This window comes from Homalodisca vitripennis, chromosome 8, assembly GCF_021130785.1.
Source record: "Homalodisca vitripennis isolate AUS2020 chromosome 8, UT_GWSS_2.1, whole genome shotgun sequence".
Lineage (NCBI taxonomy): Eukaryota > Metazoa > Arthropoda > Insecta > Hemiptera > Cicadellidae > Homalodisca > Homalodisca vitripennis.
The window spans coordinates 15,466,282-15,494,102 of NC_060214.1; the positions used below are offsets into that span (position 1 = coordinate 15,466,282).

General features: G+C 34.3%; 1 protein-coding gene across 1 annotated transcript; it reads left to right on the forward strand.

Annotated features, from left to right (window-relative positions):
• The first annotated feature begins 1,065 nt into the window (after positions 1 to 1,065).
• LOC124368028 (putative inorganic phosphate cotransporter) lies at positions 1,066 to 27,769 on the forward strand. Its single transcript, XM_046825300.1, has 10 exons — positions 1,066 to 1,225; positions 10,835 to 10,983; positions 13,853 to 14,083; positions 14,913 to 15,000; positions 22,062 to 22,285; positions 23,147 to 23,296; positions 23,382 to 23,511; positions 25,007 to 25,278; positions 26,277 to 26,406; positions 27,765 to 27,769. Exons 1-10 carry the CDS (start codon positions 1,180 to 1,182, stop codon positions 27,767 to 27,769), a joined length of 1,425 nt encoding a protein of 474 aa, XP_046681256.1. The 5' UTR covers positions 1,066 to 1,179.
• The last annotated feature ends 52 nt before the right edge of the window (positions 27,770 to 27,821 follow it).

The window sequence follows — 27,821 nt, forward strand, 5'->3', positions numbered from 1 at the left end:
ACCAAAACACTTCGGAAAAACTGTTTTTAACTGAATTTAATGTAACTCCTTTGTGCATTGTAGAGAAACAAAGTTTTTTTCAGGACCCCCAATGAAAACTTCTTAAAATTCGGCAGACTTTGGAAAATCTAGGCATTATAAGGAAAATGGTACATGGCGAAGTTATGGGGTAAAATACAAATTAGTGCTAAGCAAAATAAATAAAAATAGTTGATCTGCTTAATTTAAAATGTGCTTTTACGTTTGCATTCAGAACTGGAATACCTATAACTTCATTATGATTGCACTCCCAAAAATCACAACCAAAATCCACCCATGAAAAACTAGTTTGCTGTGGATCATGTCTTGTAAAGAGAGTACAATTTGTACAGTTACCTAGAAAAAATAAAATCTACATTGAGTCATCCTTGCAGGCAATAAGGCATGGTATTCCTCAAGGACCCGTCTTGGGACCCTTGTTTATCTGGTACTTCAACGCCTCCCTGAAGTGGTTAACAAGGGAAGTATTTATCCACATACAAATTACTCAAAACTATCTAGTACTGGGACAGGATAAAAATGACATTGAAGTCATTTCCTGAAAAGATTTGGCAAAGGAAAGTGAATTCGTTAGTGAAAATACTTTCTTTTTAATTTAACAAAACAAGTGTAGTTACCTTTTGTACCAAGCAAAGTAAGAGAAAATTATATCCTAATCTTATAGTTAAAGGCAAATATTGAATTTGTTGTAAAACATTATACGAAGAACTACACATCTGAAATATTTAATGTACATTTGATTCCACACTTAACAGATAACTGAAAAAACAATAATAAACCACACATAATGAAACGTGTGTGAAAAAAACATTTTATGTTATTGATTACATTATTTGTGTATTGAATAATGAATACGACCTGTTTCAATTGAATGAAATGACTAATATGTTAACTCAGAAATTCCCTGGGGGAGGGTCTAATCTGTCTTGTCACATTTGACATTCACACTGTTAAGTGGCTATGCCGGTGGTAATGAATGGCAGTGAAATCAATAAGAAGAGGAGATAAGAAGAGCAGCAGGAAGGGGCTGGCAGGATTATCAGCAGTTGATAATAGATTGGATAGCTGCGTTAGACAACAGTGAATCCCTCAGTGAAGACTGTCGACAGTTCTGCAGCTGCCAGAGCTCTGAGCTGAACCATGGATAAGAAGAAATCGACCGTCTCTCGCCACTCCGAACTCTTCAGTAGGTCACCTCTTTTAATTTCTTATAAAAATTTATTTGATTAAAAAATGTGAAAGAAATTTTGGATCATCACATTTGGGGGAAAAGCTTTTCAGTAGTGATCAAACGTTCTTGTTACCATAGGTGTGTGGTTGCACATATATTAGTTGAGATATTATCACTAATTGATTTTTATAGGAACATATGTTTTATATTAAGAAACTTCACGAGTTTAGTCATTTTAGGCATTCCTGTACAGAAATGAGTTTTTCCATTAAAAATAATCTAATTAAATATGGAACATGGTAAATAAGATATAGTCAATTTGTACACTTAGAAAAATGTTATGGATTAATTATATTTTAATTATTTTTTTCATGTTATGGAAAAAATATATTTAAATGCTCTACTGTGTACCCGTGCTCCATTTGGTAACTAACGATCCTCTAATTAGTACTAATAAATATTTAAATCCTTATTAGTATAAAAAATGTGTGTATGTTTCTCCATTTCAATAGAATAACAATTACAACTTAGAAAGAGACAATCTAAGATATATACAATTGTTAGTGTTGTTCACCTCAATTCAATGAAATTAAATGTTAAATTCATATTTCATTTCAGCTAGATTGTCACTAACTATGTGTGAAAATTCTGTATGTAATTATCAGTAGCATGTGTATGAAATTATTCAGAACAGGTAGGTTGTGGGCAGGATGTAGCCAGTTAGGGGGTCCAAGGGATTCGAACCCCCCAAATTTAAAATGTTTCCAATTTCTTTTTTAGCATACGATTATTATTGTTTAAATACTTCAGTACTATTGACATGTATTGCTGAAAGATCGTTCTCAAAATTGAAACGGATCAAGAACGTTTTAAGGAACAAAATGGGGAATGAGGGGTTGACTGCACTTATCTGACTTTCTGTCCATTATGGGAGGGGGGAAGAGAAATATCAGTCGTCTTGACCCTCTCCCAAAATGTTTTCCTGGCTTCATTTGGCTTGATTTGGGATTATAAAATATTAAAGCAACGGGGGGGTCTGAGGGAAAAAATTCTTGACTTTTTAAGACCCTAATTTATTAACTTGTTTAACATTGGGACAAATAAGCTCAAAATGTTTAAAATAATCGTTATTATTTTTTTGTACTCAAAATTTGAGTTATGTTTGAACAAAATTTTTTGAGTTGAAATGGTTCCACAGTACTACCTATTTTTACTATATAGCCAAAGCTACAAAATTTATCTTTTTTGTAATCAGCTATACATTTTGGACTTTTTAAAGGAAAATTTCAGTCATTAATTGAAATAGATGTCTGTTCACCACTGTTAGCAGAAACTACATAGTCAGTGACTGAAACCTTTGCCTTTCAAAACTTTAGGTGGGGGGGGGGGGTTTGGACCTTGATATATAAGCACCTTATAATAATCCTAGTTCCTCTCTTATTTCAAGGTCTTTTATGAGATATCTATAAGTTTTAAATTTCATATTTTGATTTTAGTACTCACATCCTCCTTCGAAATAATAACTATTGAATTTAAAATTTTCGTAGAAACCATTACTATATAACAATAATTAATAGAAAAAATGAATAAAATGTAATAAATTAAAACAGATTAATATATTTTAATAAACAGGTGATGATGATATTTTAACAGAAATGAATATCTTTAAATATCCAGAAGTTAATTTAGTAAGACAGGACATAGATTTGGATTATTTTTTAATGTTTTTCATTTTATCTACAATCACCCAAAAGGTGGAAGACGTGATTTAAAACATTTCTCACGTTCAAAATTTTGGAAGACGGGGAAAATTAAAAGATGCTTTACAATATATTTGCTAGTTGTGTAATTATTATCACCAACGAGTTTTGTTTTATTGTTATCTATCAAATAATAATTAAGATAAAAATATTTCCACTTGGGGTTATATATTTTATTATTATTATATTATTTATTTTTCTATTTAATATTTTGTTAATTGAAATTAATCTTAAATAATAAAAATACTTTGATAAAACTGTAACATTACATGGTTGTTCATTTTTCTATTTATTTTCTGTTTCTAGTAACTTGAGAATTGTACATGTACTGTGTGTTACAAGTAACTGACATTATTAAGGTTGGAGTGTAACAGATATTCACGTAACAAATTATGTACCGGTAATGACCTCTATTAACATGATGGAAACGGTTATGCAACAAGACAAAACCAAGTTGTTTATCACCTGAGAACTGTAAAGAGATTTTGCATACTGTTCATGAAGAGTTTTCTAACTGACCACATAAATAAGGTTTCCTACAATACAAGAATAAGGTTAACTCTGTACTCCATTGTTAAAGAGGAACAATTGTTACATTGTTACATGTAACTGCTGTTTACATTTGATACAGTAAAGTAGATAGTGCTGTTGATTACGTTTTCTGTTATTCCTTTCAAAGGATATTACAGACCTGTAGTTAGATCTTCTATTGGCTGAGCATTAGCAAAGTCTATTACTCAAGGGGCTGAAAAATTTCATTTCTGTATGTATGTCTGTCTGTTTGCCTATCTGCACAATATCTCGAAAACGAACTGACCTGAATTTTGCATGAAGGTTGGAGTTGGAGTTACTGGGCTCCCTAGGTGTTAAGGGCTGTTGCTAATCTAGACATAAGGGCGTGCCACCCCTGCCTGCTTAGACTGGAGAGTCTAGTACAGAGCGGACCTCCCCTTCTCCTAAACCCTAAGGAGGTATGACTGAGATTAATGCCCAAAACCATTCCTCATGGATATTGACAGGAGGCGGCCCCTAAACCCAACCTTACCCATCCAGAATATCCTGTCACTCCAGAAGCAATCTACATTATTGAGCTATTTCATACATGATTGTCATTTGAAGATCTAAATGATAAATTTATTTTGTTTTAATTTTTGGAACTCATAAAAAACTTAAATTGACATTAAAATAAATGTCTCATGCATTTACAAACTACATTTTTCTACAAATAAATATAAAAATGTGTATATTTAAGAAGGAGAAATTGGGTTAGCTTTTATTTTAAAGTATTTTGGTCACTGGAATTAATACTTTTCTTGAAAATAAGAAAAGTTTTAAATAATTTCACGAGAAACTGCAATATATAGGGATATTTGATAATCAGGCCATCCAGGTCAAAAATAATAAAAAATGCTGAAGATGCATATTTTAAAGTAATAGTACTGTAATAATATAGAAAAAAATGTACATATATTTAAAAACTACAGTAGGAAAATACATACACCTTTTTATTTATAAGAAATTAATCGGTTCAAATAATGTTTTTATAAAAAACATGTAATTTCGTTAATTTATATTTCATTTTATTACCGTACATCATAAATCATTAAAAAAGATGTCATTCCGTGAAGTTTCAATTCATATTGTATTCTAAAAATATAAAATTGTTACCTATAGCTACTTTTTTTGTCTGTATTCATCATTATTATTATTACAAAATTGTTGTCCAGAATTCCTAACTAAATATAATTTCTCTTGGAGTGATAAAATTAAAAAATCTGTCTTTAGAAAATAGTTTTAACAAGATGTAACTTTTAAATAAAAAATAATCCAACTAAAAAAATAATTGCACTATCAGCTTCGATAGTTTAGTCCAAGAGGAATGTTAATTAAACATTTACAATTCAATTCATAACTAAACAACTATAGCCATTCACTAGATAAGGGTATAAAAGCTAATAAACAAACAGTAGTAGCTAATAACTTGGTCATTGTTGACTAATTGCTTGCAAGTATAATCTAGAATGATGTATTGTTTAAGATAAGCTCTCTGTTAGAGATAATAGATAAGGATAACACTTGTCTTTTGCACTCGACAAATTGAATTGCTCCTCACAATCCTCAATTACAATAAAACCAGCTGTTATGACTAATGTTTAACCCATGTACAAGTTTTTCACAAAATTGTGAGATTTTTAAGTGACTTGAAAAGTTGAATTGAGACCATCTATGAATTTCAATGTAATAATATTCTATTTTCCTGCTTGTTGTTTAGTCCTGCAGTTTAGTAATCTGTTAAATTTTGCCACCATTATACTTCTTGATCAGCTGCTCATTATGGCACATAACATTGTAAAGCAAACGCCAAAATCACAGGTGAAGATTTTCCTAGCTTTGCAAATAAACTAGACATAAACCATAAAACGTTTATTTCCCATTTTTATACAAATTGTTCATTATCAAATGTTACAAAATATATTAATAAAAACTAGCAGTTACCCACGGTTTTGTATGCAATTTTGTAGGATTTGCTCATGTATTAGCAAATCTGAGTTGATTTATTGTCAAAGTCAAGAAAATATGCCAAAAAAAGTATATTTATGGCCACTGTAATTTGTTCCAGTCTTAGTATTTTTTATAACAATCTTTAAATTTTTAGTCAAAGTTATAAATACCGGTAGTTATTTTGTCTTTGATATTTGCATTACAGTAGTGACCAAGCACTGTATACATAATATTTTTACTAAAATGTACTATATTTCTACTAAAACTTTTAATTTTCTTATCAGATACTTCTTTACTGTGCTCAAAAAGTAATTGCAGAATAGTTATAAATAACAAGTTTTGTTACTACAAAGCTTACTCTATGCTTTCAAAGCTATAATGTAAAAAAGTGAAAACAGTTAAATTACTTAAACAAACAGCCGTGCTGTCATAAAACAATGGTTATACAGAAGAACAGTTCATTACATATAACAGACTATTTTAATGAATATTATTATAGTATTAGAATCCTTTCCTTTTTACATTTTCCTGATTTTAAAACTTGTACAATATTTTAATAGTTAATCTGCAAATCACGGCAGAGACGAATCCAAAATATCAGAGACCATTATAATCAGTACAGCCGTTCTTGAGTTATAAACAGTGTAACTAACCCAACTTGGTTTTATGTATATAGATTGTAGCCTAATATGGATAAAGTAACACATCAGAGATAGCAAAACAAAATCATTTATCTATTAAAAAAAATAAAGCCAACATATTATATTTGTTAATATATGTTGTGTTTTGTTTGTTATTTGTTTGTTGTTTTTTGTTATTTTTTTATTTATTTATTTTTTTGTGTTGTGTGTTTTTATTTATTTGTTTTTTGTGTTGTGTTTATTTATTTTATTTTTTTTTTTATTTGGTGGAATCGTTTATTCTCTTTCTACCATCCTCATTATTAAACAAGGTGTATATGTTTTAAATAATCCTTCATTAATTAAAATGCTTGGCTTGGAACTATTTAAACTTTTAAAGAAATAAGTTATTAAACATTACATTTGTTGATTATTTTGCATGTCATGTAGTAAGTCGTTTCTTCCAGATTACTAAAGCAATGTACGGGGTATGAAACAAAGTTATGTCTTGTTTTATAGGAGCTCTGGCCATTGTTTACAAACAAATCTTGATTTTTTACAAAATATTCACAATTTCAAAAATATGTAATTTGGGAGGGTCATTATCTCATTATCTGTGCTCAAGTAAATAATAGTTTACAATTTATTATACTCAGGGGTTTTGTACGTTATTTGTAAAGTTCTCCTTTTTATGACCAATATTCTATATAAATATTGTAAATGTATTCTACAAGTAAACAATATATAGTTCATAATATTTTGAAATAAAAAAAATAAAAAAACACTTAGCATATGCTGAAATTAAATTGAAATATGCTAAAATTAAATTGTGTTTAATAAACTGGTGTGCATTAAAATCTTTCACAAATTTTATACAAATTTAATAAACAAATGACAGTTACTCTTTCAAAATGTATTAAATTGGAATTCCCATGTTTAACGAATATATGAAATACATTTTGTTAAAGGTCTTAGAAGAAATCACAGTTTCAATTCATGACTAAATACATAAAGAAAATTTTTAAAGTCATAAACAATAGACAATATTCTTTATTTATAAAAATCAAGTTTAGAATTGTCATTAGGAAATACTTGCGTATCTTCTTTTACCTTAAAAGTTATCTGTTAAAAGCCACCTTCATTTCAGTCTGAAAAAAAAAAAAAAAAAAAAACACACACACTGTAACAACTTTATCTATGGTCATATTTTAGTTTTTTATGTTATTTAGAAGAAATCTATTTTACATTTTGTGATTAAATACTCAAAAAGTATATATTTTACTAGAAAAACTAAAAAGCGTTTAGATGCATATTAATAATGCTTTAAAATAAGATATCTCACATAATTCTTCACCATTACATAGAGGTTTTAAAGTGTTCAAAGTTTAACATTGTTATTATGGAGCTAAACTTGAGCTTGTTTCAGTAGAGCCGGTTCTTAAGAGCCTGTACTTATATCCCTCCTTAACTTTTGTCCGATAACAATCAATGTTAATTCTTAAATCCATACACATTTTAGTGACTTTTGGTTTTTACGCAATGACAAATACTATAAGTCATGTGTTGTAAAATGTATTTAGTTTCTAAATTTATTTGTTATGTTTTGAAATTAAAAAAAAAAAACATTTTACAACCAAAAGAAGCATTTTCTAGAATAATTATGTTACAAAGAATAAATTTGAATTCCTTTCAAAATAAACGTTTTACAAGATCCTATAGTTATATATAATGGAATGAAAAGTTTTAAATTTAATATTAATTCTTATGGAAAGAAACTCAAGGTCATGTCTGTATACAGTCCGGTCTCATTTAATAGTTGAATCGTTGTAAAGAAAGCATGTTGTGGAGCAGCTCAAAAATTATTGGTGATTAAAGCTATTTCTCCCCTCTTTACTTCTCACTCTTACACACAATACTTGAGATGTTTAAGAGCAACGTGTACCATCGTAAGTAAATTCTAAAAGTAAAGTTATGACAGCTATTTTCTAAGCATGAGATATTAATTTTGCCATAATGGTAGTTTTTAGGTAGCACCTAATGTAAGAAATCACGAAGACAATACTTTGTTTACAACACTTTATTTTTATTATTTGGAATTTCAAACTTTTAAAAATTTGCAAACAATATAAATTACTTGTAAAAATACATTATACTGTTTCTTTAAAATATCCATAAACTGAAAAAATACACACACATTTATATATACAGGATTTTCAATAAAAGTGTTCCAATACTGTGGGATTTTGTTCTACACATAAAAATGAGTAAAAAAGATCATATAAAGAAAGGTATGTCCTAAAACCTTTAGTTTTCCGTCTATCTGTCTGTATGTGTTTTTAAACAACTACAACTATTTAAAACAGCTGATGCCTATCAAAAGACAAAACCTTAGTTGCTTCCGACTTATACAAGCATACCTATAAAGTGATCTTGCTCGCATTTCATTTTCAATTTAAGTGTTTTATATCTTTGTTGAATTCCTCTTTGATCGTGGAAAATGTTGAAATATCAAAGGATATCTTATTTTTAAAAGTGTACTTCATGTTAAATATATATATATATATATATATATATTTCTGAAAATAGTTTTGGGTGAGTACAATTTCAGTGATTCAATACAATCAGTAAAACCTGAAAAATGTTTTCCTGTGATCACTGAACGATGGCAAATGTCCGCAAAAAATCCTGTTTTCCTTTACAATCCTTCCATTGTCAAAAACAACCGTCAAACAAAAAATTTTCATATAGAATACTTGTTTTTTTCCAGTTCAAACAAATGGATTAATTTCATCTTTATAATAGTTAAGATTTGAACTCTTTGTACTAATTTGTATAATTTTGCTCATTAATAAGAATTCACTTTGTAGCAAGTTGCATTTGACTTTTAACAAATAACTGGAACATAGCAGGAACTGGACAAAATCCCACAGTTTCAGTTTCATAAGAGGTACGCAATAGAACTTTGAGAATTCATTTAATTGATTATTTGATTTGAAGAAGAGAAGAATCTAAATTTAGTTTTTATTTGAAGAGTCGATTTTAATTTTTATTGAGAAAAGAGCATTTTATTTCAGTTTAATTTGAATATTAACATTCCTGCCAAATGAGTTTTTTGTTTAATAAGAAAATTTGTTCCAAATTTGGTGGTAATATAAAGATTGAAAAATTTGACAGAAAAATTATTCAGTTTTCCAAATGACATTAAATTTTTTTAATTAACTTTGAACTCTTGAGTTTCATTTTAAAACAATCCAATATTATTTCATAAGCATAGATATAATTGGTGTTCACTGATTAAGCATTGCTTAGGCATAACTAATCAAAAAATATTTTCATACTGACTCAGGGAGTTTTTTTTTTTCCTTCCTGAGGGAAGAGGACAGTTTGTCTCCGCACTTAGTCCTAAAAAGGACCTTTGCGCCTCCCTTACTTTAATTTGTACCCTCAAAGACCGAGGCTTTTGCAAAAAACCAATCAGATTTAAGGGCTCCTGTTCTCTAATGTCCTTGGGGCTGAGGGGATATGCTCCCAAGGATCTTTTCCGAGTCTCTACGATGGCAGGACAATCCAACCAAATGTGTTCCGCTCACTCCTCCTCTTCTCCACAGAGTCTACATTCGCTGCTCTGACTGAGGCCTACCTTCATAAGTTGTTCCTCAGAGGGCCATGTCCTGTCAACATTCCTAATATCAGTCTTATATCCTCCTTATTCTGGTCTAGGAGAGCTGTCCACCCTTTTGCATAAGGAGAGATAAACATTTTTGATAGTCTTAAACCTGAGGCTCTACTCCGGTTGATTAGGACTCAGGGAGTTGATTACAATCCTGATTAATCCTTGAATTTTATTCAGGGTTTTTGTGACCGATAACCCAAATCATTATACAAATCAGTGTTACTTAACCTTCTTCAGTAGTCTACATTTATTCAAACTAATGTTTTATCACATTTAAAATTCATAATGGAATTAAAATGTTTGTATTATCATCCAATTAAATAAATAATGTATTGTAATTACAAAGTAAATTAAAATATCCTACCAAAATAGGTATTAATTTTTTCAAATAAAACGAAAATGTGTGATGAAAAAAAATTATTGATACATTTGTCATTATAATGTATTTTTTATAAGAATGGTTTTACTTCGATAAAAACGGTTTGCTGTCCAAATATGTCTCTGTCCTTCAAAGGTAGTTATCATCTGGTGTTTTTTGCGCGATCAACACCGCTTTTATCTCTTGTTTTGCCAGTGACAAGATATTTTGAAGTGTATCATGGGAAGTGTTATCAGCTGACAAGCATCAGCCCCACTTCACTGATATCGTTATCAAACACAATCAATAGAGGAATATCGGCTTACTACATAATAGGCCTACTACTTAAAACAGTGTGCCATGTGAGATTCAAGGCCAGAAATACTTCTTACAGTGATACAAAAATACAGGATCTGGGATGTACTGTAGAATTGACATAACACATTTCAATTCTAAAGTCATATTTGAAAAATACACACCTTTGAAGCTCTAGAAATTGCGACACTATAAAGTTTTTTAATTGGCAATAAATTTAGTGAAACGTATTAAAATTTAGGTCGTGCATAAGGTTCTGACTGAATATTTTACAGATAGTTTGAGTCAGATAAAGGGTTGAAATGTAGTAAAATATATCACAAATTGTGATAATTGTCAATACTTTTAATACGCCCATTGTAGTTAGTGATTTAATTTTTAATATTTGTGTTCCAGTCGAAACACCCCCATCATGGATTGGAGTGAGACATCTGCAAGTGGGTCTTCTGTTCCTCTGTATGTTGTTTGCGTACATCATCCGAGTCAACATCTCAGTGGCTATAGTTGCCATGACTGGCAGCAGCAGCAGTAACGTCGATGTTGATGTAAGTGGTTCTTCTGTTCCTCTGTATGTTGTTTGCGTACATCATTCGAGTCAACATCTCAGTGGCTATAGTTACCATGACTGGCAGCAGCAGCAGTAACGTCGATGTTGATGTAAGTGGTTCTTCTGTTCCTCTGTATGTTGTTTGCATACATCATCCGAGTCAACATCTCAGTGGCTATAGTAGCCATGACTGGCAGCAGCAGCAGCAGTAACGTCGATGTTGATGTAAGTGGTTCTTCTGTTCCTCTGTGTGTTGTTTGCGTACATCATCTGAGTCAACAGCTCAGTGGCTATAGTAGCCATGACTGGCAGCAGCAGCAGTAACGTCGATGTTGATGTAAGTGGTTCTTCTGTTCCTCTGTATGTTGTTTGCGTACATCATCTGAGTCAACAGCTCAGTGGCTATAGTAGCCATGACTGGCAGCAGCAGCAGTAACGTCGATGTTGATGTAAGTGGTTCTTTTGTTCCTCTGTATGTTGTTTGAGTACATCATTCCAGTCAATATCACAGTGGCGATAGGGGCCATGGCTGACAGCAGCAGTAACATTGATATTGATGTAAGTGTCATAGTTATCCAGCAGGGTTCACTTATGGCTGGTTTATACCTTCCAGTTGAACCTACACTGGGCATAGCAAAAATATGTCACTTAAATCTGTGTAACCTTATGGATGTCCAGAAGCGGCACATCACTAACTGCAAATGTCGAGATTCTGGGGTGCAAGGACAATTCGATGGGTCTAGTCTACTACGAGAGATGTCTGTTGGAGTTGGTGGGGTTCGTTCCCTAAGTGTCAAAGGTTCTTGCTAGCCTTTGACAATTAGGGAGCCACTCCCTGCCTACTTTGACTCGAGAGGCTGGTTCAGAGCTGGCTTCCCCTCCTTCTGACTTGAGATTAGTGCCCTAGATTCATTGTCATGGATCTGGGCAGGAGGCAGCCCCTACCCCCAACCTTACCCATCCAGGATATCCTGTCACACCAGAAGCAGTGCAAAGGTCCTTATGGGACTTCATGCAATCTATATAAGCTTCTTGTGCTAAAAGAACAAAAAAAAGCAAATCCCTCAGTTGAACATAGATAGTTACGGCATTTTATATACTTTCAGAATAACATAATTTGTTATTGTATGTTTTGTCGGCCATCAGTGGTGAAAATGTAAAGTAATTGAACTCAGAACTGATAATCCCTCCCTCAGCGAGCCCATAATCCAATTTTGGAATTTTCATAGCTGTTTTGAAAATTTCACATATGAAAAACATACATGTCAAATTTTTAGCAGTTCAAGAGCTTTACTTATATTTATGCCATATTTAATATTGCTTACTTTAGGCTTGTCGCTGGTGCCATCCGGTTATAGAAGACTGACTAACGGTTGTGGTTTATTGATGTTTGAAGAGTACACATCTTAAGTTCATTTATTATTTACAGTACATTTTTGCTCAATGTTATGTGTGTGATTTGTTTTTTAAATATCATAAAAGTTTTTTTTTACTTTGAATGCCTATAGAGCAACTATGAGAAAAGCCTGGTTGGAATGAGAAGTGTTATTACCTTTATCTATAGCTGTTTTATGGCTGTATAACAGGCTCTCTAACTGTGGGTGAAGTGGTACTTAACAAATAGAGTATTTAATTGTATTTGACATAGGTTTTGTTCATCAACCAAAGTCTATTATCAAACACATTTAAAATAAACAGCCAATTAACTGCCTTTGGCTGTAATTGCAACAATGCCAACATAGCGAACATTTTTGAAAATATTTACCAAAGAGCCCATGCAAATAATTATTGTTGTGTCAGTTTGTACTATATTACACTGTTATATAGTATACACACAGGGTATTCACAAAAGATTGTTACAAACATCTGTGGCTGACAGTTCTCATTATTTCAAACAAAAAATGTAATATGAACATAGGTCGAGTAATATCTTGTTTAGCTGCTAGCCACCATTTTATAATTTTTAATAAAAAATTGTAATCTCTAAAACTAGTTAAGCTAAAGAAGTAAAATTTTGCATATAGGTTTGAATAGATAAGGGAAAATGTAAAAAATATTGTTTTATTTTCTTTAATATTAACAAAATGGCGTATGTTGAAAGTTTTTAAAGTCAAATAACAAAAAACTAGAATAGTTATAAAATACTTAACAGACACCAACTATTTGAAAATGTTGTTAAAATTCCAAGGGTACTTGTTTAAACGAAATCCAGCAATGCGTAAGTGAGCACGACCACTTTAAAGGTATGTTTGCACTAGCTGGGAGCAGCAAACATTTTGTCTTTTGATAGCCATCAACTGTTTTACATATCATAATCACAAAAATGTTACAAGATACTATTTAAAAATTTGTATATCAATTCCAACGGTACTTTTTTCAACAAAATCCGTCAACTCATAAGCGAGCAACACCACTTTAAAGATACGCTTGCACAAGCTGGGAGCACCAAACATGTCACAGTTGAGAGTTATCAGTTGTTTGTTGCTCCTGGCTCGTGCAAGCGTATATATAGTTATAGAAAACATAATGAATACATCCATATTGTTATATACCATAATACAACTAGTTGGGGTTTTACTACTTAAAAATGTTAACTTAACAAACAAGATTTTGGCACAATGGAGTACCAGTTTCTAGTAAAGGTATTATAGATGTTACATGTTACCTTATAATCACCGTCTTGCCCTAAGGTACATGTGTGTTGCACCTGAAAAAGTTGGAGTTTATTTTAATTTCCAAGGCTACCATAATTAACTATATTGTAATGTGTTACGTAATAATTACTCAAAACATTGCGAATACTCTTACGTTAGATTTTATTATATTTGCAATGCATTATGTTCACTTTGCATTTGCATTACTTTCAGACTTACGAATGGGATACATCAACCAAAGGTTTAATCCTGAGTGCGTTCTTCTGGGGTTACCTGGTGATGAACATCCCAGCGGCTGTGATTGGTCACAGTGTCAACAACAAGATGCTGCTGGGAGGAAGTTTCGCCTGTGCCAGCATCCTGAGTCTGATCACTCCTGTTCTGGTGGGTTGGGGAGATGCTCCGGTCGTAGTTGTCATCAGAGTGTGTCAAGGACTGTCACAGGTACGTGTCTGTGTGAATTAAATGTGCCAACTTAGGTTCAGTGAAAATTAAAATTAGTTGAAAGGATAACAGGACTTTGGACATTTGCCATTGTTATAGGTTATAAAAGGTATAACACAACGTTTCGAGGATTGGAATATATCCTCTTTGTCAAGTGGGGGAGGTATTAATAGATACAAAAATAAAGAGCAGAAAGAAGTAAAGAAGGGAAAGAAAAGGGTTCAAACATATACATAGCCTGCTTGGAGTCCAGTCCAGGTTTTTTCGCTGCACAGGATGCAAGTCCTGAGCACAAATCACAAGTACAAGGATCACAATTGCACATCACACCAGCACAAGCTACTGTGGAATACTGTAGTGTAGGGAGATACTGAGTATCCCACTGTAAAAGGTATAAACATTGTGTTATACCTTTTATTATACTCTATTGTCCCGGCAAATTATTGAAATCATTTGTCCTGGTTGTTTTAAGAATACTCTATTATCCTGGAAAATTCTTGAAATTGTATTTGTCCTAGTTGTTTTAACTATACTCTATTATTAAGGTAAATTCTTGAAATTGTATTTGTTCTGGTTCATTTAAGGATACTCTATTATCCCGGCAAATTCTTTAAATCATATTTGTCCTGGTTATTTTAAGGATACCCTATTATCACGACAAATTCTTGAAATCATATTTGTACTGGTTGTTTTAAGGATACCCTATTATCCCATCTCCTCAATTAGAGGAAATGTTCTTACTCCAAGGGGTAGGAATAAATTGTTACATCTGGTAATTAAACAGTTTTAAAAGGCCTACTTAACCTTTCATTTACACCTTGATTTTCAGGGCTTCATGATGCCGATGATCCATGGTTTGCTGTCCAAGTGGGCACCTCCTCAGGAGAGAGCTAGATGTGCCACTTACATTCTAGGAGGTAAGCAATACATTTTTATGTGATAATTTAATTATAAAGGTGGGTTCACACAGGGTAATGAACATGGCAGGGCCAGTACTTGTTTGACTTGTGCTGTGACTTGCAAATACGACCTACAGGCTCTCGACTCACCAATTCATCAGACAAAACAAGTACACTTGCTGGTCATAATATAATAGTCTGCTGTTTATTATAAATTATGGCAGAATGTAAACCATTGAAAGTTGTTTTCAGAACTTTTAATTCAGGAATTAAGAAATCCTCCAGGTTGGTGTCTGATCGTCTCTAAGTAGATTGATGACTTCTCGGGTTATAGGTCTGATTATGGGACACGTTCACCTGAGGAAAGCATCTTCACAGAGTTGGCATCCTTCGGGAGGATCCGCTCTGTAGAATGTGTGATGAGCAGGAGGAAACTGTTGAACACCAGCTCTTTGATTGACCTGTAATAGCAAGGGAGCGGTATGCCATCAATCAAATCAAATCAAATCAAAACATCCTTTAATAACATGTTCATTGAGAACAGAAATGGTGTCAATTATACATAGTCATAACTCAAATCACATAGAGATACAAATTATACATTTGTAAATGAGTCAGTGAAATGTTTTAACAGATAAAGCGTTCTTTGGAATCGGTTTTAGTCATGTTGAAGGAACTCGTTGATGGAGTAAAATGGACGTTCGGCCAACCAGCTGTGAAGTCTTGATTTCAGCTTGCTTCCACTTCCTGTTCTTATGTCCCTTGGTAGACGGTTGAAGAATTTAGCACCTTTATATGTGGTTTTTTTCTCATATTGAGTGAGGCGATGTGCTGGGAGGTTGTAGAGGTTGGCATTACGTGTGCAGTAGGTGTGTAGATCCGATCCTCTCAAGAGATCTTCTCCATCCACGTACATCACAACTTCTTTGATGTAGAGTCCAACAATCGTTAAGATATTTAATGATTTAAATGCTTCCCTGCAGCTGTCAAGTCGTTGCAGTCCGGCTAAAGTTCTGACTGCCTTTTTTTGAATGACCAGGATTTTCTCGATGTTTTCTGCAGAAGCTGCACCCCAGACGGCAAGGCCATACCTTAAGTGTGTTTCGAAGAGTGCAAAATATGCAGTTCTTGCTGTTGCTAGGTCACTAATGGCCTTAATTTGTTTAATTGCATAGACACTAGTGTTTAATTTTTTACAAAGATTTTCTATGTGTGGGGTCCAGCATAACATGTTGTCTAGAGTTATGCCTAGAAATTTCACTTGGCTTTCCAAGGTGACGCCTGGTATCTGTGGTACATCTTCGTTTCGGTGCCCAAATCCAACTTGGTTAGTTTTTGTAGGGTTGACGACCAGGTCATTGTTATGGCAGTACTGATAGGCCATGTTAAGAGCTATGTATGCGGTAACGGCTAATTTATCAGTTGTTTTGTCATTTAGTAACAGTGTCGTATCATCCGCATACATGATGGTAAAACAGTAGTCCTGAAGAAGTTGGGGCATGTCATTAGTGAATAAAACGAAGAGGACTGGGCCCAGCACAGAGCCTTGAGGTACGCCACGGGTTACTGGCAATGTATTTGATTGCACATGTTTGGTAATGCCATTTTCTGTGTGCTTGAGCTCCACCAGTTGGTGTCGTCCAGTTAGGTAGCTTTTGAACCAGTCTTTGGCTTTCCCTGATATGCCTAAGGCTTCCAGTTTTGTTATAATGAGGTCATGGCTCAAGCAGTCGAATGCCTTTGAAAAATCTAAAAAAAGTGCAGTAGAGAGTTTTCGCTGTTCGAGGTCGTCAATAACAGATTCTATGAGTTTAATCATGGCTGTTGTTGTTGACTTGCCCTTAATAAAGCCATGCTGTGCTTTTGTGAGGAGACAGTTTTTCGTTGCAGTATGTCAGGAGTCTTTTAAGGACTATTCTTTCACATAGCTTTGAAAATGTTGATATTAGGGAGATCGGTCGATAGTTGCTAGCAGTGGCTGGGCAACCCTTTTTGTGTTTTGGATACACCTTGGAGATTTTCATTCCTGATGGAAAAAGTCCTTGATCAAACGATTTATTGAATATAACTACCAGTGGTGTGCTAAGTTCATTGATACAGTGCTTTAAAAGTTTTGGTGATATTTCATCATTGCCGGAAGAACTTTTTGGTTTGAGATGTTTTACTATTTCTTTAATTTCTTGGTCAGTAGTGTGAGGCAGGGTTGAGAATGTGTGATTTAATGTTTTTTTGTGAATGGGCTATTGCATTTGATCTCTTTTTATTACTTTTTAAGGTTTCCTCCGCGATGCTGGTGAAGAATTTGTTTAGGTGGTCTGCAATTTTTCCTGCATCTCGGACTATTTCACCTTCTATTTGGAGATTTATTTCATGTGACTGTTTTTTCTTGACTCTTACATTGTTTATAACATCCCAAACAGCCTTGGACTTGTTGTCAGAATCATTAATGTAATTTTTAGATGCCTCCTTTCTTAATGACTTAAGCCTCAAGTCATATGTTTTTTTCACTTCAGCGGCTTGTCTCTTGTCGTTAGGGTCTCCTGTTACTTCATAATGATTTAGAGCTTTTAGGTAACTGTTTTTTAGTTTTAAAGCATCTGCATCTGCGAAGTGTTTAGGTTTAAGTCTGTGTTTTTGCCTTTTCTTTATTTTAGGGCAGGCCGTGTTGAAGGATAGGGACAGTTTAGCGCTAAAAATATTATATGCTTCTTCTGCTGTCGGGGCATAGATGACAGGTTGCCAGTCCTCTTCTTGAAGTAAAGCTTTCAACGTGTCAAGATTTCGTCGTTTTAGGCATCGGTAAAGTATTTGTGGTCTTTGTGGTTTCTCCGGGTAAGTTATATTGCACATTTGGGCTGTGTGGTCTGAGAGGCCAGCATTTATTACACTTGCATCAACATCTGTCGAGTCAAGGTTAGTACAAATACAGTCTATGGATGTTTCAGAGTGAGCTGTTATTCTAGTAGGAGGTAAGTCCACCCTTGTCAAATTATGGAGAGCTAAAACTTCATTCAGTTTAATTGTCTTTATGTCAGGGTTGATGCTGTCAATGTTGATGTCACCCATAAGGACTAATGGTAAGTTTCTCAGTTTTTGTTTCCTCAATTACTTGTGAGAGTATGTTTAACCCATCATCCAAGTTCCCCGCTGGTGATCTGTACACTCCCATTACATGAATAATTCTTCTGTCTACCTTGATCTTTATCAGCGCAAGTTCACATGCGATTTCTTCACAGTACTGGTGTATGTCAATGGATTCTGAATATTCTTGTAAGGTTTGATTAACATAGATAGCTACACCGCCTTGTTTGTGTGTTTTCCTGCTGAAATGAGCCTTTAAACTGTAGTTGGGAATGTGGCAACATCCTTCGATTTGTTCTTGCTTAAGGCCATGCTCTGTCAAGATTATAATTTCAGGATTGGTATCTTCTATTAGATGGAGGAGTCTGTCTATTTTATTAGAGACACCCTGGATATTTTGGTGAAGGATACTTAATCTGGTTTGTTTTGAGGCTGGCTTGTCTCTAAAAAATAGGTGGATGTGCTGGGATAGTTGACATTGTGTCCAGTAGACATGAAGTCTTTATTGGTATTGGAATGCAGGCTGGTTGGTTTATTAAAGGAGTGGTTTATTTTTGTGTAGAAATCAATGTGTTTCCTGAAAAAATCCTCCAGGTCTTCGTCAACGGGTCGTATTCGTGCAGTTATTGGGGGTTCTTTCCCGGTTCTTGAAGGACATGTTTACACGTATGGTTCTTTTATGTTTATTGGGGGGGGAGTTGTGATTGTCTTGGGGGTTTGGCCTTCAGTAAGGTTTTCTGCATGGGAAGTGGCGGCTTTCATCTTTTGCACTTGAAGGGAGACACTGAATTTGTTCTCTTCTTTCTTATTGACAACTGGTTTTCTTGCATTATTGTGGTATCTTTTATGTTTGTGTGAGGGGGTTTTTGAACGATACGTGCATTCCTCTGCATTTTTCGTAAGTGTTAGGTTCTTTATTATTGCTTCCAGACTTTTAAACTTTTCTTCCATGGCATTATGGCTGTTTTTTAAGAGTCCGATTTCCAAGAGAACTGAGGGGAAGGTATTATTTGTTTGATAGTCATGGGCCAATGTTTGAGTTCCTGTAGTCCTGAGCCTCCTGTCAGTTTTTTCAGGTGTATGTTGCTGCAGTGTCATAATTTTACTCTAATTCTTCAATCTTATTTTCATAGTCTTGAATAAGTTCGATCTGTTTTCCGTCATGGTCCTCAAAAATAGTTTGTGCTTCAACCACATACAGTTTTTCCTTGGTCAACTGTGCTTCGAGCTCGGATATCTTTTCTTGGAGCCTTTCCATATGTGCGACATACTTTCCTTCGCAGTTTTCTAACTCCTCTACTTTGGCTTCTAGACTATTCAGTTTGTCTTGGAGTCTACGATTTTCATTTTTAAGTAGTTGTTTTCCTGGAGTAAAGCGGATCCGATTTTGGCGGCTACTATCAAGCTTTCCTCGCTACTCTGTGTGTCACATTCTGTCAGACTTTTTTCGAGTTCTTGGAGTGAGTTGCTTAAGGGGTTAAGTTCAGAGTTGTTGTTTATATGGGGTTTAGTTTGAGGGAGGTCCTGTGAGACAGACTCCGCCATTACTAGGGCTTCATTAAATTTTTTGTTTTTAAAATTGTTGGTTTTTTGTTTCCCATGTATGTGCTTGTATTCTGTGTATAGGCATATGTCATTTTGTCTGATAATGGCGGTGGTGTCTTCCCCAAAAAATGTAACTGTGTATTTCATAGTTTTGTTGTTTTCTGTAATCCTTGGTAGTTTGGACAAGTGGGTGAATTTCCCCAGGAGGAACTGATAGGTTGTTTACGGCGGTTGTAAAACTGCTGAAATCGTAGACTGGTAGGCCTCATGGTGTGCTTCCGGGGTGTGCAAAAGGCCATTGAGGCCTAAGAGCATGGCAATAGGCCGCCCCATAGAAGAAGAAATGACTTAAAGAAGTCAAAAAAACAAAAATAGCTAGGCTTGTGTGGGTTTTGAATGGCTGAAGAAATGGAATTATTAGGTGTCACCAATAATGTAATGTTGAAGGTTATCCTAAGAAGATTGAAACTGTTGAAGTGAGAGCGACCATTAATAAAAAAGACACCAATATGAGCAGACCAATACTAGCTGAATCAAAACTTCAAGCCACATTAACTCTTTCCATGGCAGTATACAGTGAGTGTGTAACATTATTGAGACTAGTCACACTCAGGGTGATGTATCTAAATAGGTATATGCTATGTAAAGGGTTAAGATCTTTGCTATCAGTGAATCGTTTGCCAGTCTATAGTATATTTCCCAATATTTACAATAGTAATTCAAAACATTTGTGGAAAATTACAGTCACCTTTATCCAGTACATGGTGACTAAATTAAAACTAATATTAAACTAATAACAAAATAAAGATGTCTTAACTGTCTAGTCTTCAAACAAAAACACTGTAACAGGCAGCTCCTGTGACGAATAACAATAGGGTTCTTATCACAAGGACGGAATTCACACTGATAGGAATGGACTCATGAACCTAATTCTAATGTTATTTTTACCGTAACAGAACATCAATACTTGTAGCATCAAATAGCCAATATTTTTAGTTTATTAGAAAAGGAAACCAAAGTATTACAACTTTTAATTTCCTGTGGCAAACGATTGAAACTTTTTGGGCCTAAGTAGAGAAAAGTTTTTGAAAAAAATGATTTATTCACCCTCGGTCTTACAAAATGGCGGATTTACTACATTTCTAGTTTGATAGAATAAATTTTCTGTCCCCCGGTTGCCACTCCTCTTATAAAAAGCCCGAAGAAACTTTGAATATGAACAAAATTTTTTATTGTTAAAATATTTAGTTGTTTGAAAAGCTGATCCGTATGATCTCTTCTGCGTTTGAAGCAAATGATACGAATAATATATTTTTGAGTCACATTTAACTTGTTTAATAAGTTGTCAAAAGCGGATCCCCAGAATTCAATTCCGTATTGTAACCGTGAATGTATTAGTGCAAAATATATCGTTCTTAAAAAATGCGTGTCACATACATTTCTTAAAAAATAAAATGATCGACTAGACTTTCGCAATTCAGTATTCAATGCATTGACTTGAGCTTTCCACGATACTCTATTATCTAGCAATATTCCTAAATATTTAATTTCGTTAACTTGTTCAATTAAATCGCAATTACAGTTTCAAAGTAATTTGGCAGTTGTGATACTTGATTTGATCATAAAAAGTATATCCAACTAAATCAAAATTTAGTAATTTGGTTTTATTTGCATTAACTAACATAGAATTTGAATCGCACCATGATTTAAGTAATAGTAAATCATGATCTATAAAAGCCCGTATTTTCATTCCAACTGTCGGCTGAATAAACAAATACGATGTCATCCGCAAATGCAATTACTTCTCCTTTAAACGGTAATAATAAAAGGTCGTTAATGAAAACTGCAAACAAGTCGGCGGAAAGTACAGATCCCTGCGGTATGCCAATGTCTACAGACCTCTCATCGCTTAGAGCCTTAATAATACGCACTTGTTGTTTGCGTCCTGTAAGGTATGAGGAGAACCAACCAAGCGCAGCCCCTCTCACTCCAACTGCCTCCAATTTTATTAATAAATTGTCATGACTAACCAAGTCATGTTCAAATATGTCAAATATGTCAAATATGTTCAGGGTATCCAAGAGTATAGTCAGCACACTTACTTATGATTTTTTGGATGTGGTTTACAATACATTGTTAGATGCTGTAGTACACTGAAGAAGTTGTGCTCACTCCAACCAACCAGTTTTCAAGATCAGCTGGAGTGGGAGGGTACGACCTCCGACAGTTCAGACGAGGTAGAGAACTCGCCCTACCGCCAAAAGTAGTGCTAGTGCCTGTTCAAGACCTCGAGTAAATCCAGCTTAGTCAATTTTAAGATGCTCTGCTAAACACTTTTAAGGACAAGTAGATTAAGATTCTTCTTTATTTACAAGTCAATGGAAAATGGATAAGAATAAATCAAATAACAAAAATCGATAGCTTCTCCTTTTGACATGGTCTTATACTTGCAGGCCTTCAGTTTGGCACAATGATTGTGCTCTCCTGCTCTGGGGTTCTGGCGTCCAGCTCCTGGGGCTGGCCCAGCATCTTCTACTTCTCGGGAGGTCTGGGACTGTTCTGGGTTGTCCTCTGGATGTTGCTGGGTGCCAACAGTCCAGAGGCTCATCCCTTCATCTCTGCTGCTGAGCGGCAGTTCATCCAGCGCTCTCTGCCAAGCACTGCTCGAGACAATGTTGTGAGTACCAGAAACCTCAAGAGTAGCCTATTTTCATAAGAGTAAACAAAAAATCTGTGAAGTTTTAATCTTATCCTTACACAGCTGGTATCATAGATACTCCTCTTTGAAACATCGCTTACACAATTAACTTCTTGAGATATTCGACCTCACTGTGGAGAACCATCTTCAATCAACAGATGGAGCATAGTGCGATAAGTGAACCTGGTTTTTCATATTGATATTAAAAAAACGATATTGCTTAATAGATATAATCAACCGATACAGATCAATTAATTTGAACAATAACTTTAATTATCTGTGCCAACTAGCAAATTTTCAGACTGTAAAAATAATATTTTATAAGTGACTTCATCTCAATAAAAATTAAAGTTAAATTTAGAAAACTGAAGATGATAGACAGTGTTCTTTTTCAATATTGTTCTTTTTTTTATTTCTTTATTATTAAAATAAGATTGTTCCTATTACCAGCCTGAACTGTTTTTTATGGTAATGGTTCTTGTATTGTATCATTGTATATATTAAAATTTATTCTTTTAATTAAAAACTACCAAATACATGACTTTTATTTAGTTGTTAATACGTTGATATCGATTTATAGTTCTATTATTCAATGTATGAGTTATCGATGATTATGAAAAGCAATACAAAACCGGGTCGGGGGAAGTAGGGGTACTTCCACCCTTACCCATCCAAAATATCCTGTCACTCCAGATGTAGTGCAAAGGTCCTTGTAGGACTAGGTGCAATTTATAAGCTTCTTGTCCTAAGATAACAAAAAAAAAGATAAAGTGTTCATGGAATTTTGTTTCTATTTTTAACAAAATTTGATCATTATCAAGCAGCATTTGTTTTTCACAGAAAATGGCTATTCCTTGGAGGGACATCTTGACCAGTGGACCTGTCTGGGCCGCAACTCTTGCACATATTGGACAGAACTGGGCAATGTGGACCATCCTCACGGAGATACCGACCTACTTCAACAAAGCTCTGAATTATAACCTCAGCAACGTAAGTCGTCTCTTAGACTTGACAGCACTTGTGTTTTGACAAAAACTGTTATTCTTTTGTTATAAATGGATTCTACATCTTCCAGGGAGGTTTCCTCACGGCAATGCCGTTCCTGTTGATGTGGCTTGTCTCTTTCCCACTGTCTTACATAGCAGACAAACTCATCATCAAGGACATCACATCCGTCACAGCCTCCAGGAAAATCTGGAAACACCGTAGGTACTGACCAGTGAAGTCCTTTAATTGTCCTGTCTGCTAATCTTTTACTTACAGATGGTCAAGATTGCTTGCTTGTTATATGCGTTTCAAAGGCAGTAGACATTAAAAAGTTTGGTTTGAATCAAAGTCATAGTGTCAGTAAAGATCAAAGAAAGTTGACAACTAAAAGTGGAAGATTTGTTGCTGTGCACTTTGCGCAAGCAGCTTGCAGGAGAACTGTTGCACTAGTGGAGAACTGTTCTCCCTCCATGTGCCCGGACATGATATCGGGCGCTAGCATCCCCTCCCGCCACACTCAACCCTTGTGTGTACTTCAGCTGCAGGCGTTTTCGTTGTTTGTGTCAAGATAGAAGGCTTTAGTGAGAACGAATTAAACAGGACCAAAACCAGTGAACTAATTGAAATTTAGGACACATACAGCCATAGAAATAATTGTGTCTTCTTCGTCCAGCATCCTTGATACACAATCCAATCTTTCTCACCAATTATTTGACAGCAAGTTTTCCACTTTTGGTCTAAGTTTTACAAGAAAAACATTTAGTTTTCTCCAAAACATCTTCCTCTTGTTGCTCTAATTTGAGAAGAGCAGCTTATAGTTGACAGCTTTAAGTTTTCTACAAACGATCTTTTGTCAACTTTGGTGTAAACGTGCCTTAATGTTTTTTATGCCATTAATGTTTGCATTTCAGATGGTATGATTATCTGAAAGAATAAACCTTTGGATTATGTTAAAATCTGTATCCTTTCATTTTGAGAAATGGGCAATTATGTGTTTGTTATGGAACAAGACTTTTTTATGGGTCATCCCAACACATTTTTCTTGCAACTCCCATCTCAGTTACTCCTGTAACATTTCAAAATACATCTATCCAATAGCTTGGCACTTTTTTAAAATACTTCAAAATGATTTTTCATACACTATTTAAAACAATTTTGAACTCTTCTCAGTTGAAAAAAAAAAACCAATTTTTTGGATACACACATTTCCCTGCCAACATATTGCTTGAACTTTTCTTTGGGTTCCATAAATGTGTAGTAATAAATGCATATTGCACTCTTTCACAATCAATGACATCTGCAAACTATTCTTGGAACACATCCCAAGAGTTTTTTGAAGCAATTCCAATGTTTTTACATTACTTGCATAATTAACATGTTAACAGAAAAATTTGAATTTTGTAAATATTATTTGGATGCATAACCAATCTTTAACAAAAAAATTAGCTTTCTGGAAATATTAATTTCATTTCAATCAAGCAATACGTTTCTAAGACATATGCAACATTTCCAGAGTAAAGATGACATTTTATATTACAATTAACTATTACACCCAAGTAATGTAATGAAATTCCAATTATGTTACGATCCAAAATGTCTAAAAATGTATGTTCGCTGCTACGAGAGATATTACTAACTTACAACTGCCTTGATACACATCAGTGCCGCCATCTGTCACAATTTGCATGCAACTACCCTTCCAATGAAACTAACATTCTCTAATGATTTTAGCTCACTGGGGTGGAGCGATTGCACTCATCGGACTTGCGTTTGCAACGGACAGTAACATGGCTGTGGTCCTGTATACGATCGCAGTTACCATTAACTGCTGCATCTACATGGGTTTCAATGTGAATCATCTGGACTTGTCACCCAACTTCGCTCGGATTCTGATGGGTATAACTAACGGTCTTGCCAATGTGACGTCCATCATTGCTCCTCTCTTTGTTGGACTGGTCATCAATGATGAGGTGGGTCCTCCCTCAGTCCTAATTCTTTTATTTATTTTATACAGTAATCAATGTAAATTTGTACGTAGTCTTTGTTAGGCAGTATGCAGACCAGTTTCTTCGGACAATTTTAACGGAGTCTGGTCCCTCAGGGGGCCCGATGAGCCCCACCACACATCTACGGGGGTGGCGGGGGCACCGGTGGTGGGCTGAGTACAGCCCTGGTCTTTGATATCTACCATTGCATTACCGTACTACTTTATTAAGTTTAACTTGATTTGAACTATGTTATAATGTAACAATTAGTTTTTTTAGGGATAAATATGTATTTGAATGACAGTTTGCAACCATAATAAATGTAAAATTGTTAGGGTTGCTGATTTTCATGATAAATAACTTTATTGGCATTTTCCAATTTTTTTTATCTTTTTGCCTAACTGCTTGTCCCTGTTGGATTGTTTTATATGAGTATATTTTAAAATATTTTAATTCTTTGTGATCGGATACAGTATTTATAGTATGTCCTCTAAGATCGCATGGCCAGTCTGACAGGCCACAGCCATCTGCGCTTAGTTTGAACTTAGGTTGTCCCTTGGCGCTTGGACGGCAAGTGAAACTAGCCAATATAGAAATACGTTCTGCATTTATAAATATTTGATTTGTATTAGGATGGCTGTAAAGTGCCATGGGTGTTTTATTACATTTAACCGTCTTTGACTTGAATGCCACCACGATGGAAGCCACACTGGCCATGTGAGGAGTGAGGATAACTCTTGTTGCAATTATTCTAAGCTATCTTAGAGTAACGTGTGGCCAATCTGACTGGATCACTAAAGGTTAAAGCATTTGGGAGGGGATCTAACCCCCTCATCCCCTCCTTAGTTACATCACTGGAACTTTTATGAAATATAAAATACAAGCTACTTATGTATAGCTGCTAGATGCTAGAGTTATCATCATCCAATCATAATAATCTATAAGCTGTACTCATCTTTCGGATTGTTATGTTGACCAGACTGACATCGGAGAGTGAGTGGAGGATTGTCTTCCTCTTCTCGGCTCTTGCCTACTTCCTTGGTAACCTGGCCTTCATCATCCTCGGCTCTGGACAACTCCAGGATTGGAACGAACCTAACTTCCACCACTCAAATAATGTGAACACAGGTACGTTTTTGGATCCTATAGTCAGAGATATAGTTCTTTTTGTCTTAGGACAAGAAGTTGAGGAACTTATCATTGCATTTAGTCCTAAAATGGTCTTTGTACTTGCTTCTGGATTGACAGGATGGATAAAGTTAGGGTTGGGACTGCCTCCATGAGGAGGGATACTGGGCACAATATATCAGTCATGTCACCCTGGAAGAAGGGAAGGTCAACTCTGTATGCAGCCTCTCCAGGAAAAGCAGGCAGAAGTAGCAGACCCTTGTGGCCAGGCTAGCAATATATTGGAAACAGCAAATGGAAAATTCCACAACTGGTGCAGTGAAATGAAAAATTCAACAACAAATCATTCCTGGGAAAGCATATACCTCTTTAACTTACTATAACACTTTCATCTTTGAAGTAAAAGATTAATAATATGATGAAGCATTTGAGAAAGCCTTGAATCTATGATGTTGACTTGGAATGGAACAGCAGAAAAAAATAAAATTAACAATCAGTGGATGTCACCATAATTAATCTTTATTTTATTAACTAAAAACTAAAAAGTACTTATGGGTCATGAAAAAATATTATATTTGTGTTTTTTAGAGTATTTGTACTTTTTGTCTCTTCAACAAGTGTGTTATATGGCCTCAAAGTTTCACTGCATTTTTATCGGCTTCCTCTACATCACACCTGCTGCTATAATCTTTTGTAATTATTTCCTAAGCAATCTGCTACTATTTTCTTTTTTACAAATAATATTTTTCCTTTTTTTTACAAAAATTTTGTTTTTAATTTTTACTTGGTGATCACGATTCTAGGTCTACGCTCAGGCTGTGTGCCCCTGTATGCTAATTTCCAAATTCACACTCAGACTGGGTTTTCCTGAAATTTACACCACATGAAGTTTCAAAACCGTTCAACTGATTCGGTGATTTTCATATAATTTAAGCTGTAATTGTTCACTTAGAAATAGGAACTTTTAGAAATTTTTTTGTTCATTGTTTTTTAATACATTATGTGTCTTTTAGTTGTTATTAATGATTTAACAGGATTCAAAAATGTTTAACTATGTACTTACTAATAAAAATGAAAAAAAAAAAAACAATTATTTGATGCTTTTTTATAGTTTAAAATTCTTTATGCCATTTCAATTAGCTACTTTAAAATAATAAACTTTAATATTATTTTTATGTATTTTTAAATTAAATCTGTCCCCTCTCTCTCCAAATCAATACACAATCTTCCTCAGGAGTTATATCTTATATGTTTGTAAAACTAGGTTGGTGAGTGAAGTAAACAAAGACTTGCTCTGTTTAGTTTGTAAGAGATATGATGGTGTTAGTTTGTAATCAGAGTGTTGATGTTGACAACAGACTAGAGTTGATAGTATATTGGCTGTAGTTTGTTTACTGCTTATCTGGTATTTGTTT

Coding starts and splice junctions, on each gene's coding strand:
- LOC124368028 (XM_046825300.1), top strand. CDS start 1,180: ATGGATAAGAAGAAATCGACCGTCTCTCGCCACTCCGAACTCTTCA. Junction 22,286..23,146: donor GCACTGCTCGAGACAATGTT/GTGAGTACCAGA, acceptor TGTTTTTCACAG/AAAATGGCTATTCCTTGGAG. Junction 25,279..26,276: donor ATGAGGTGGGTCCTCCCTCA/GTCCTAATTCTT, acceptor TCGGAGAGTGAG/TGGAGGATTGTCTTCCTCTT.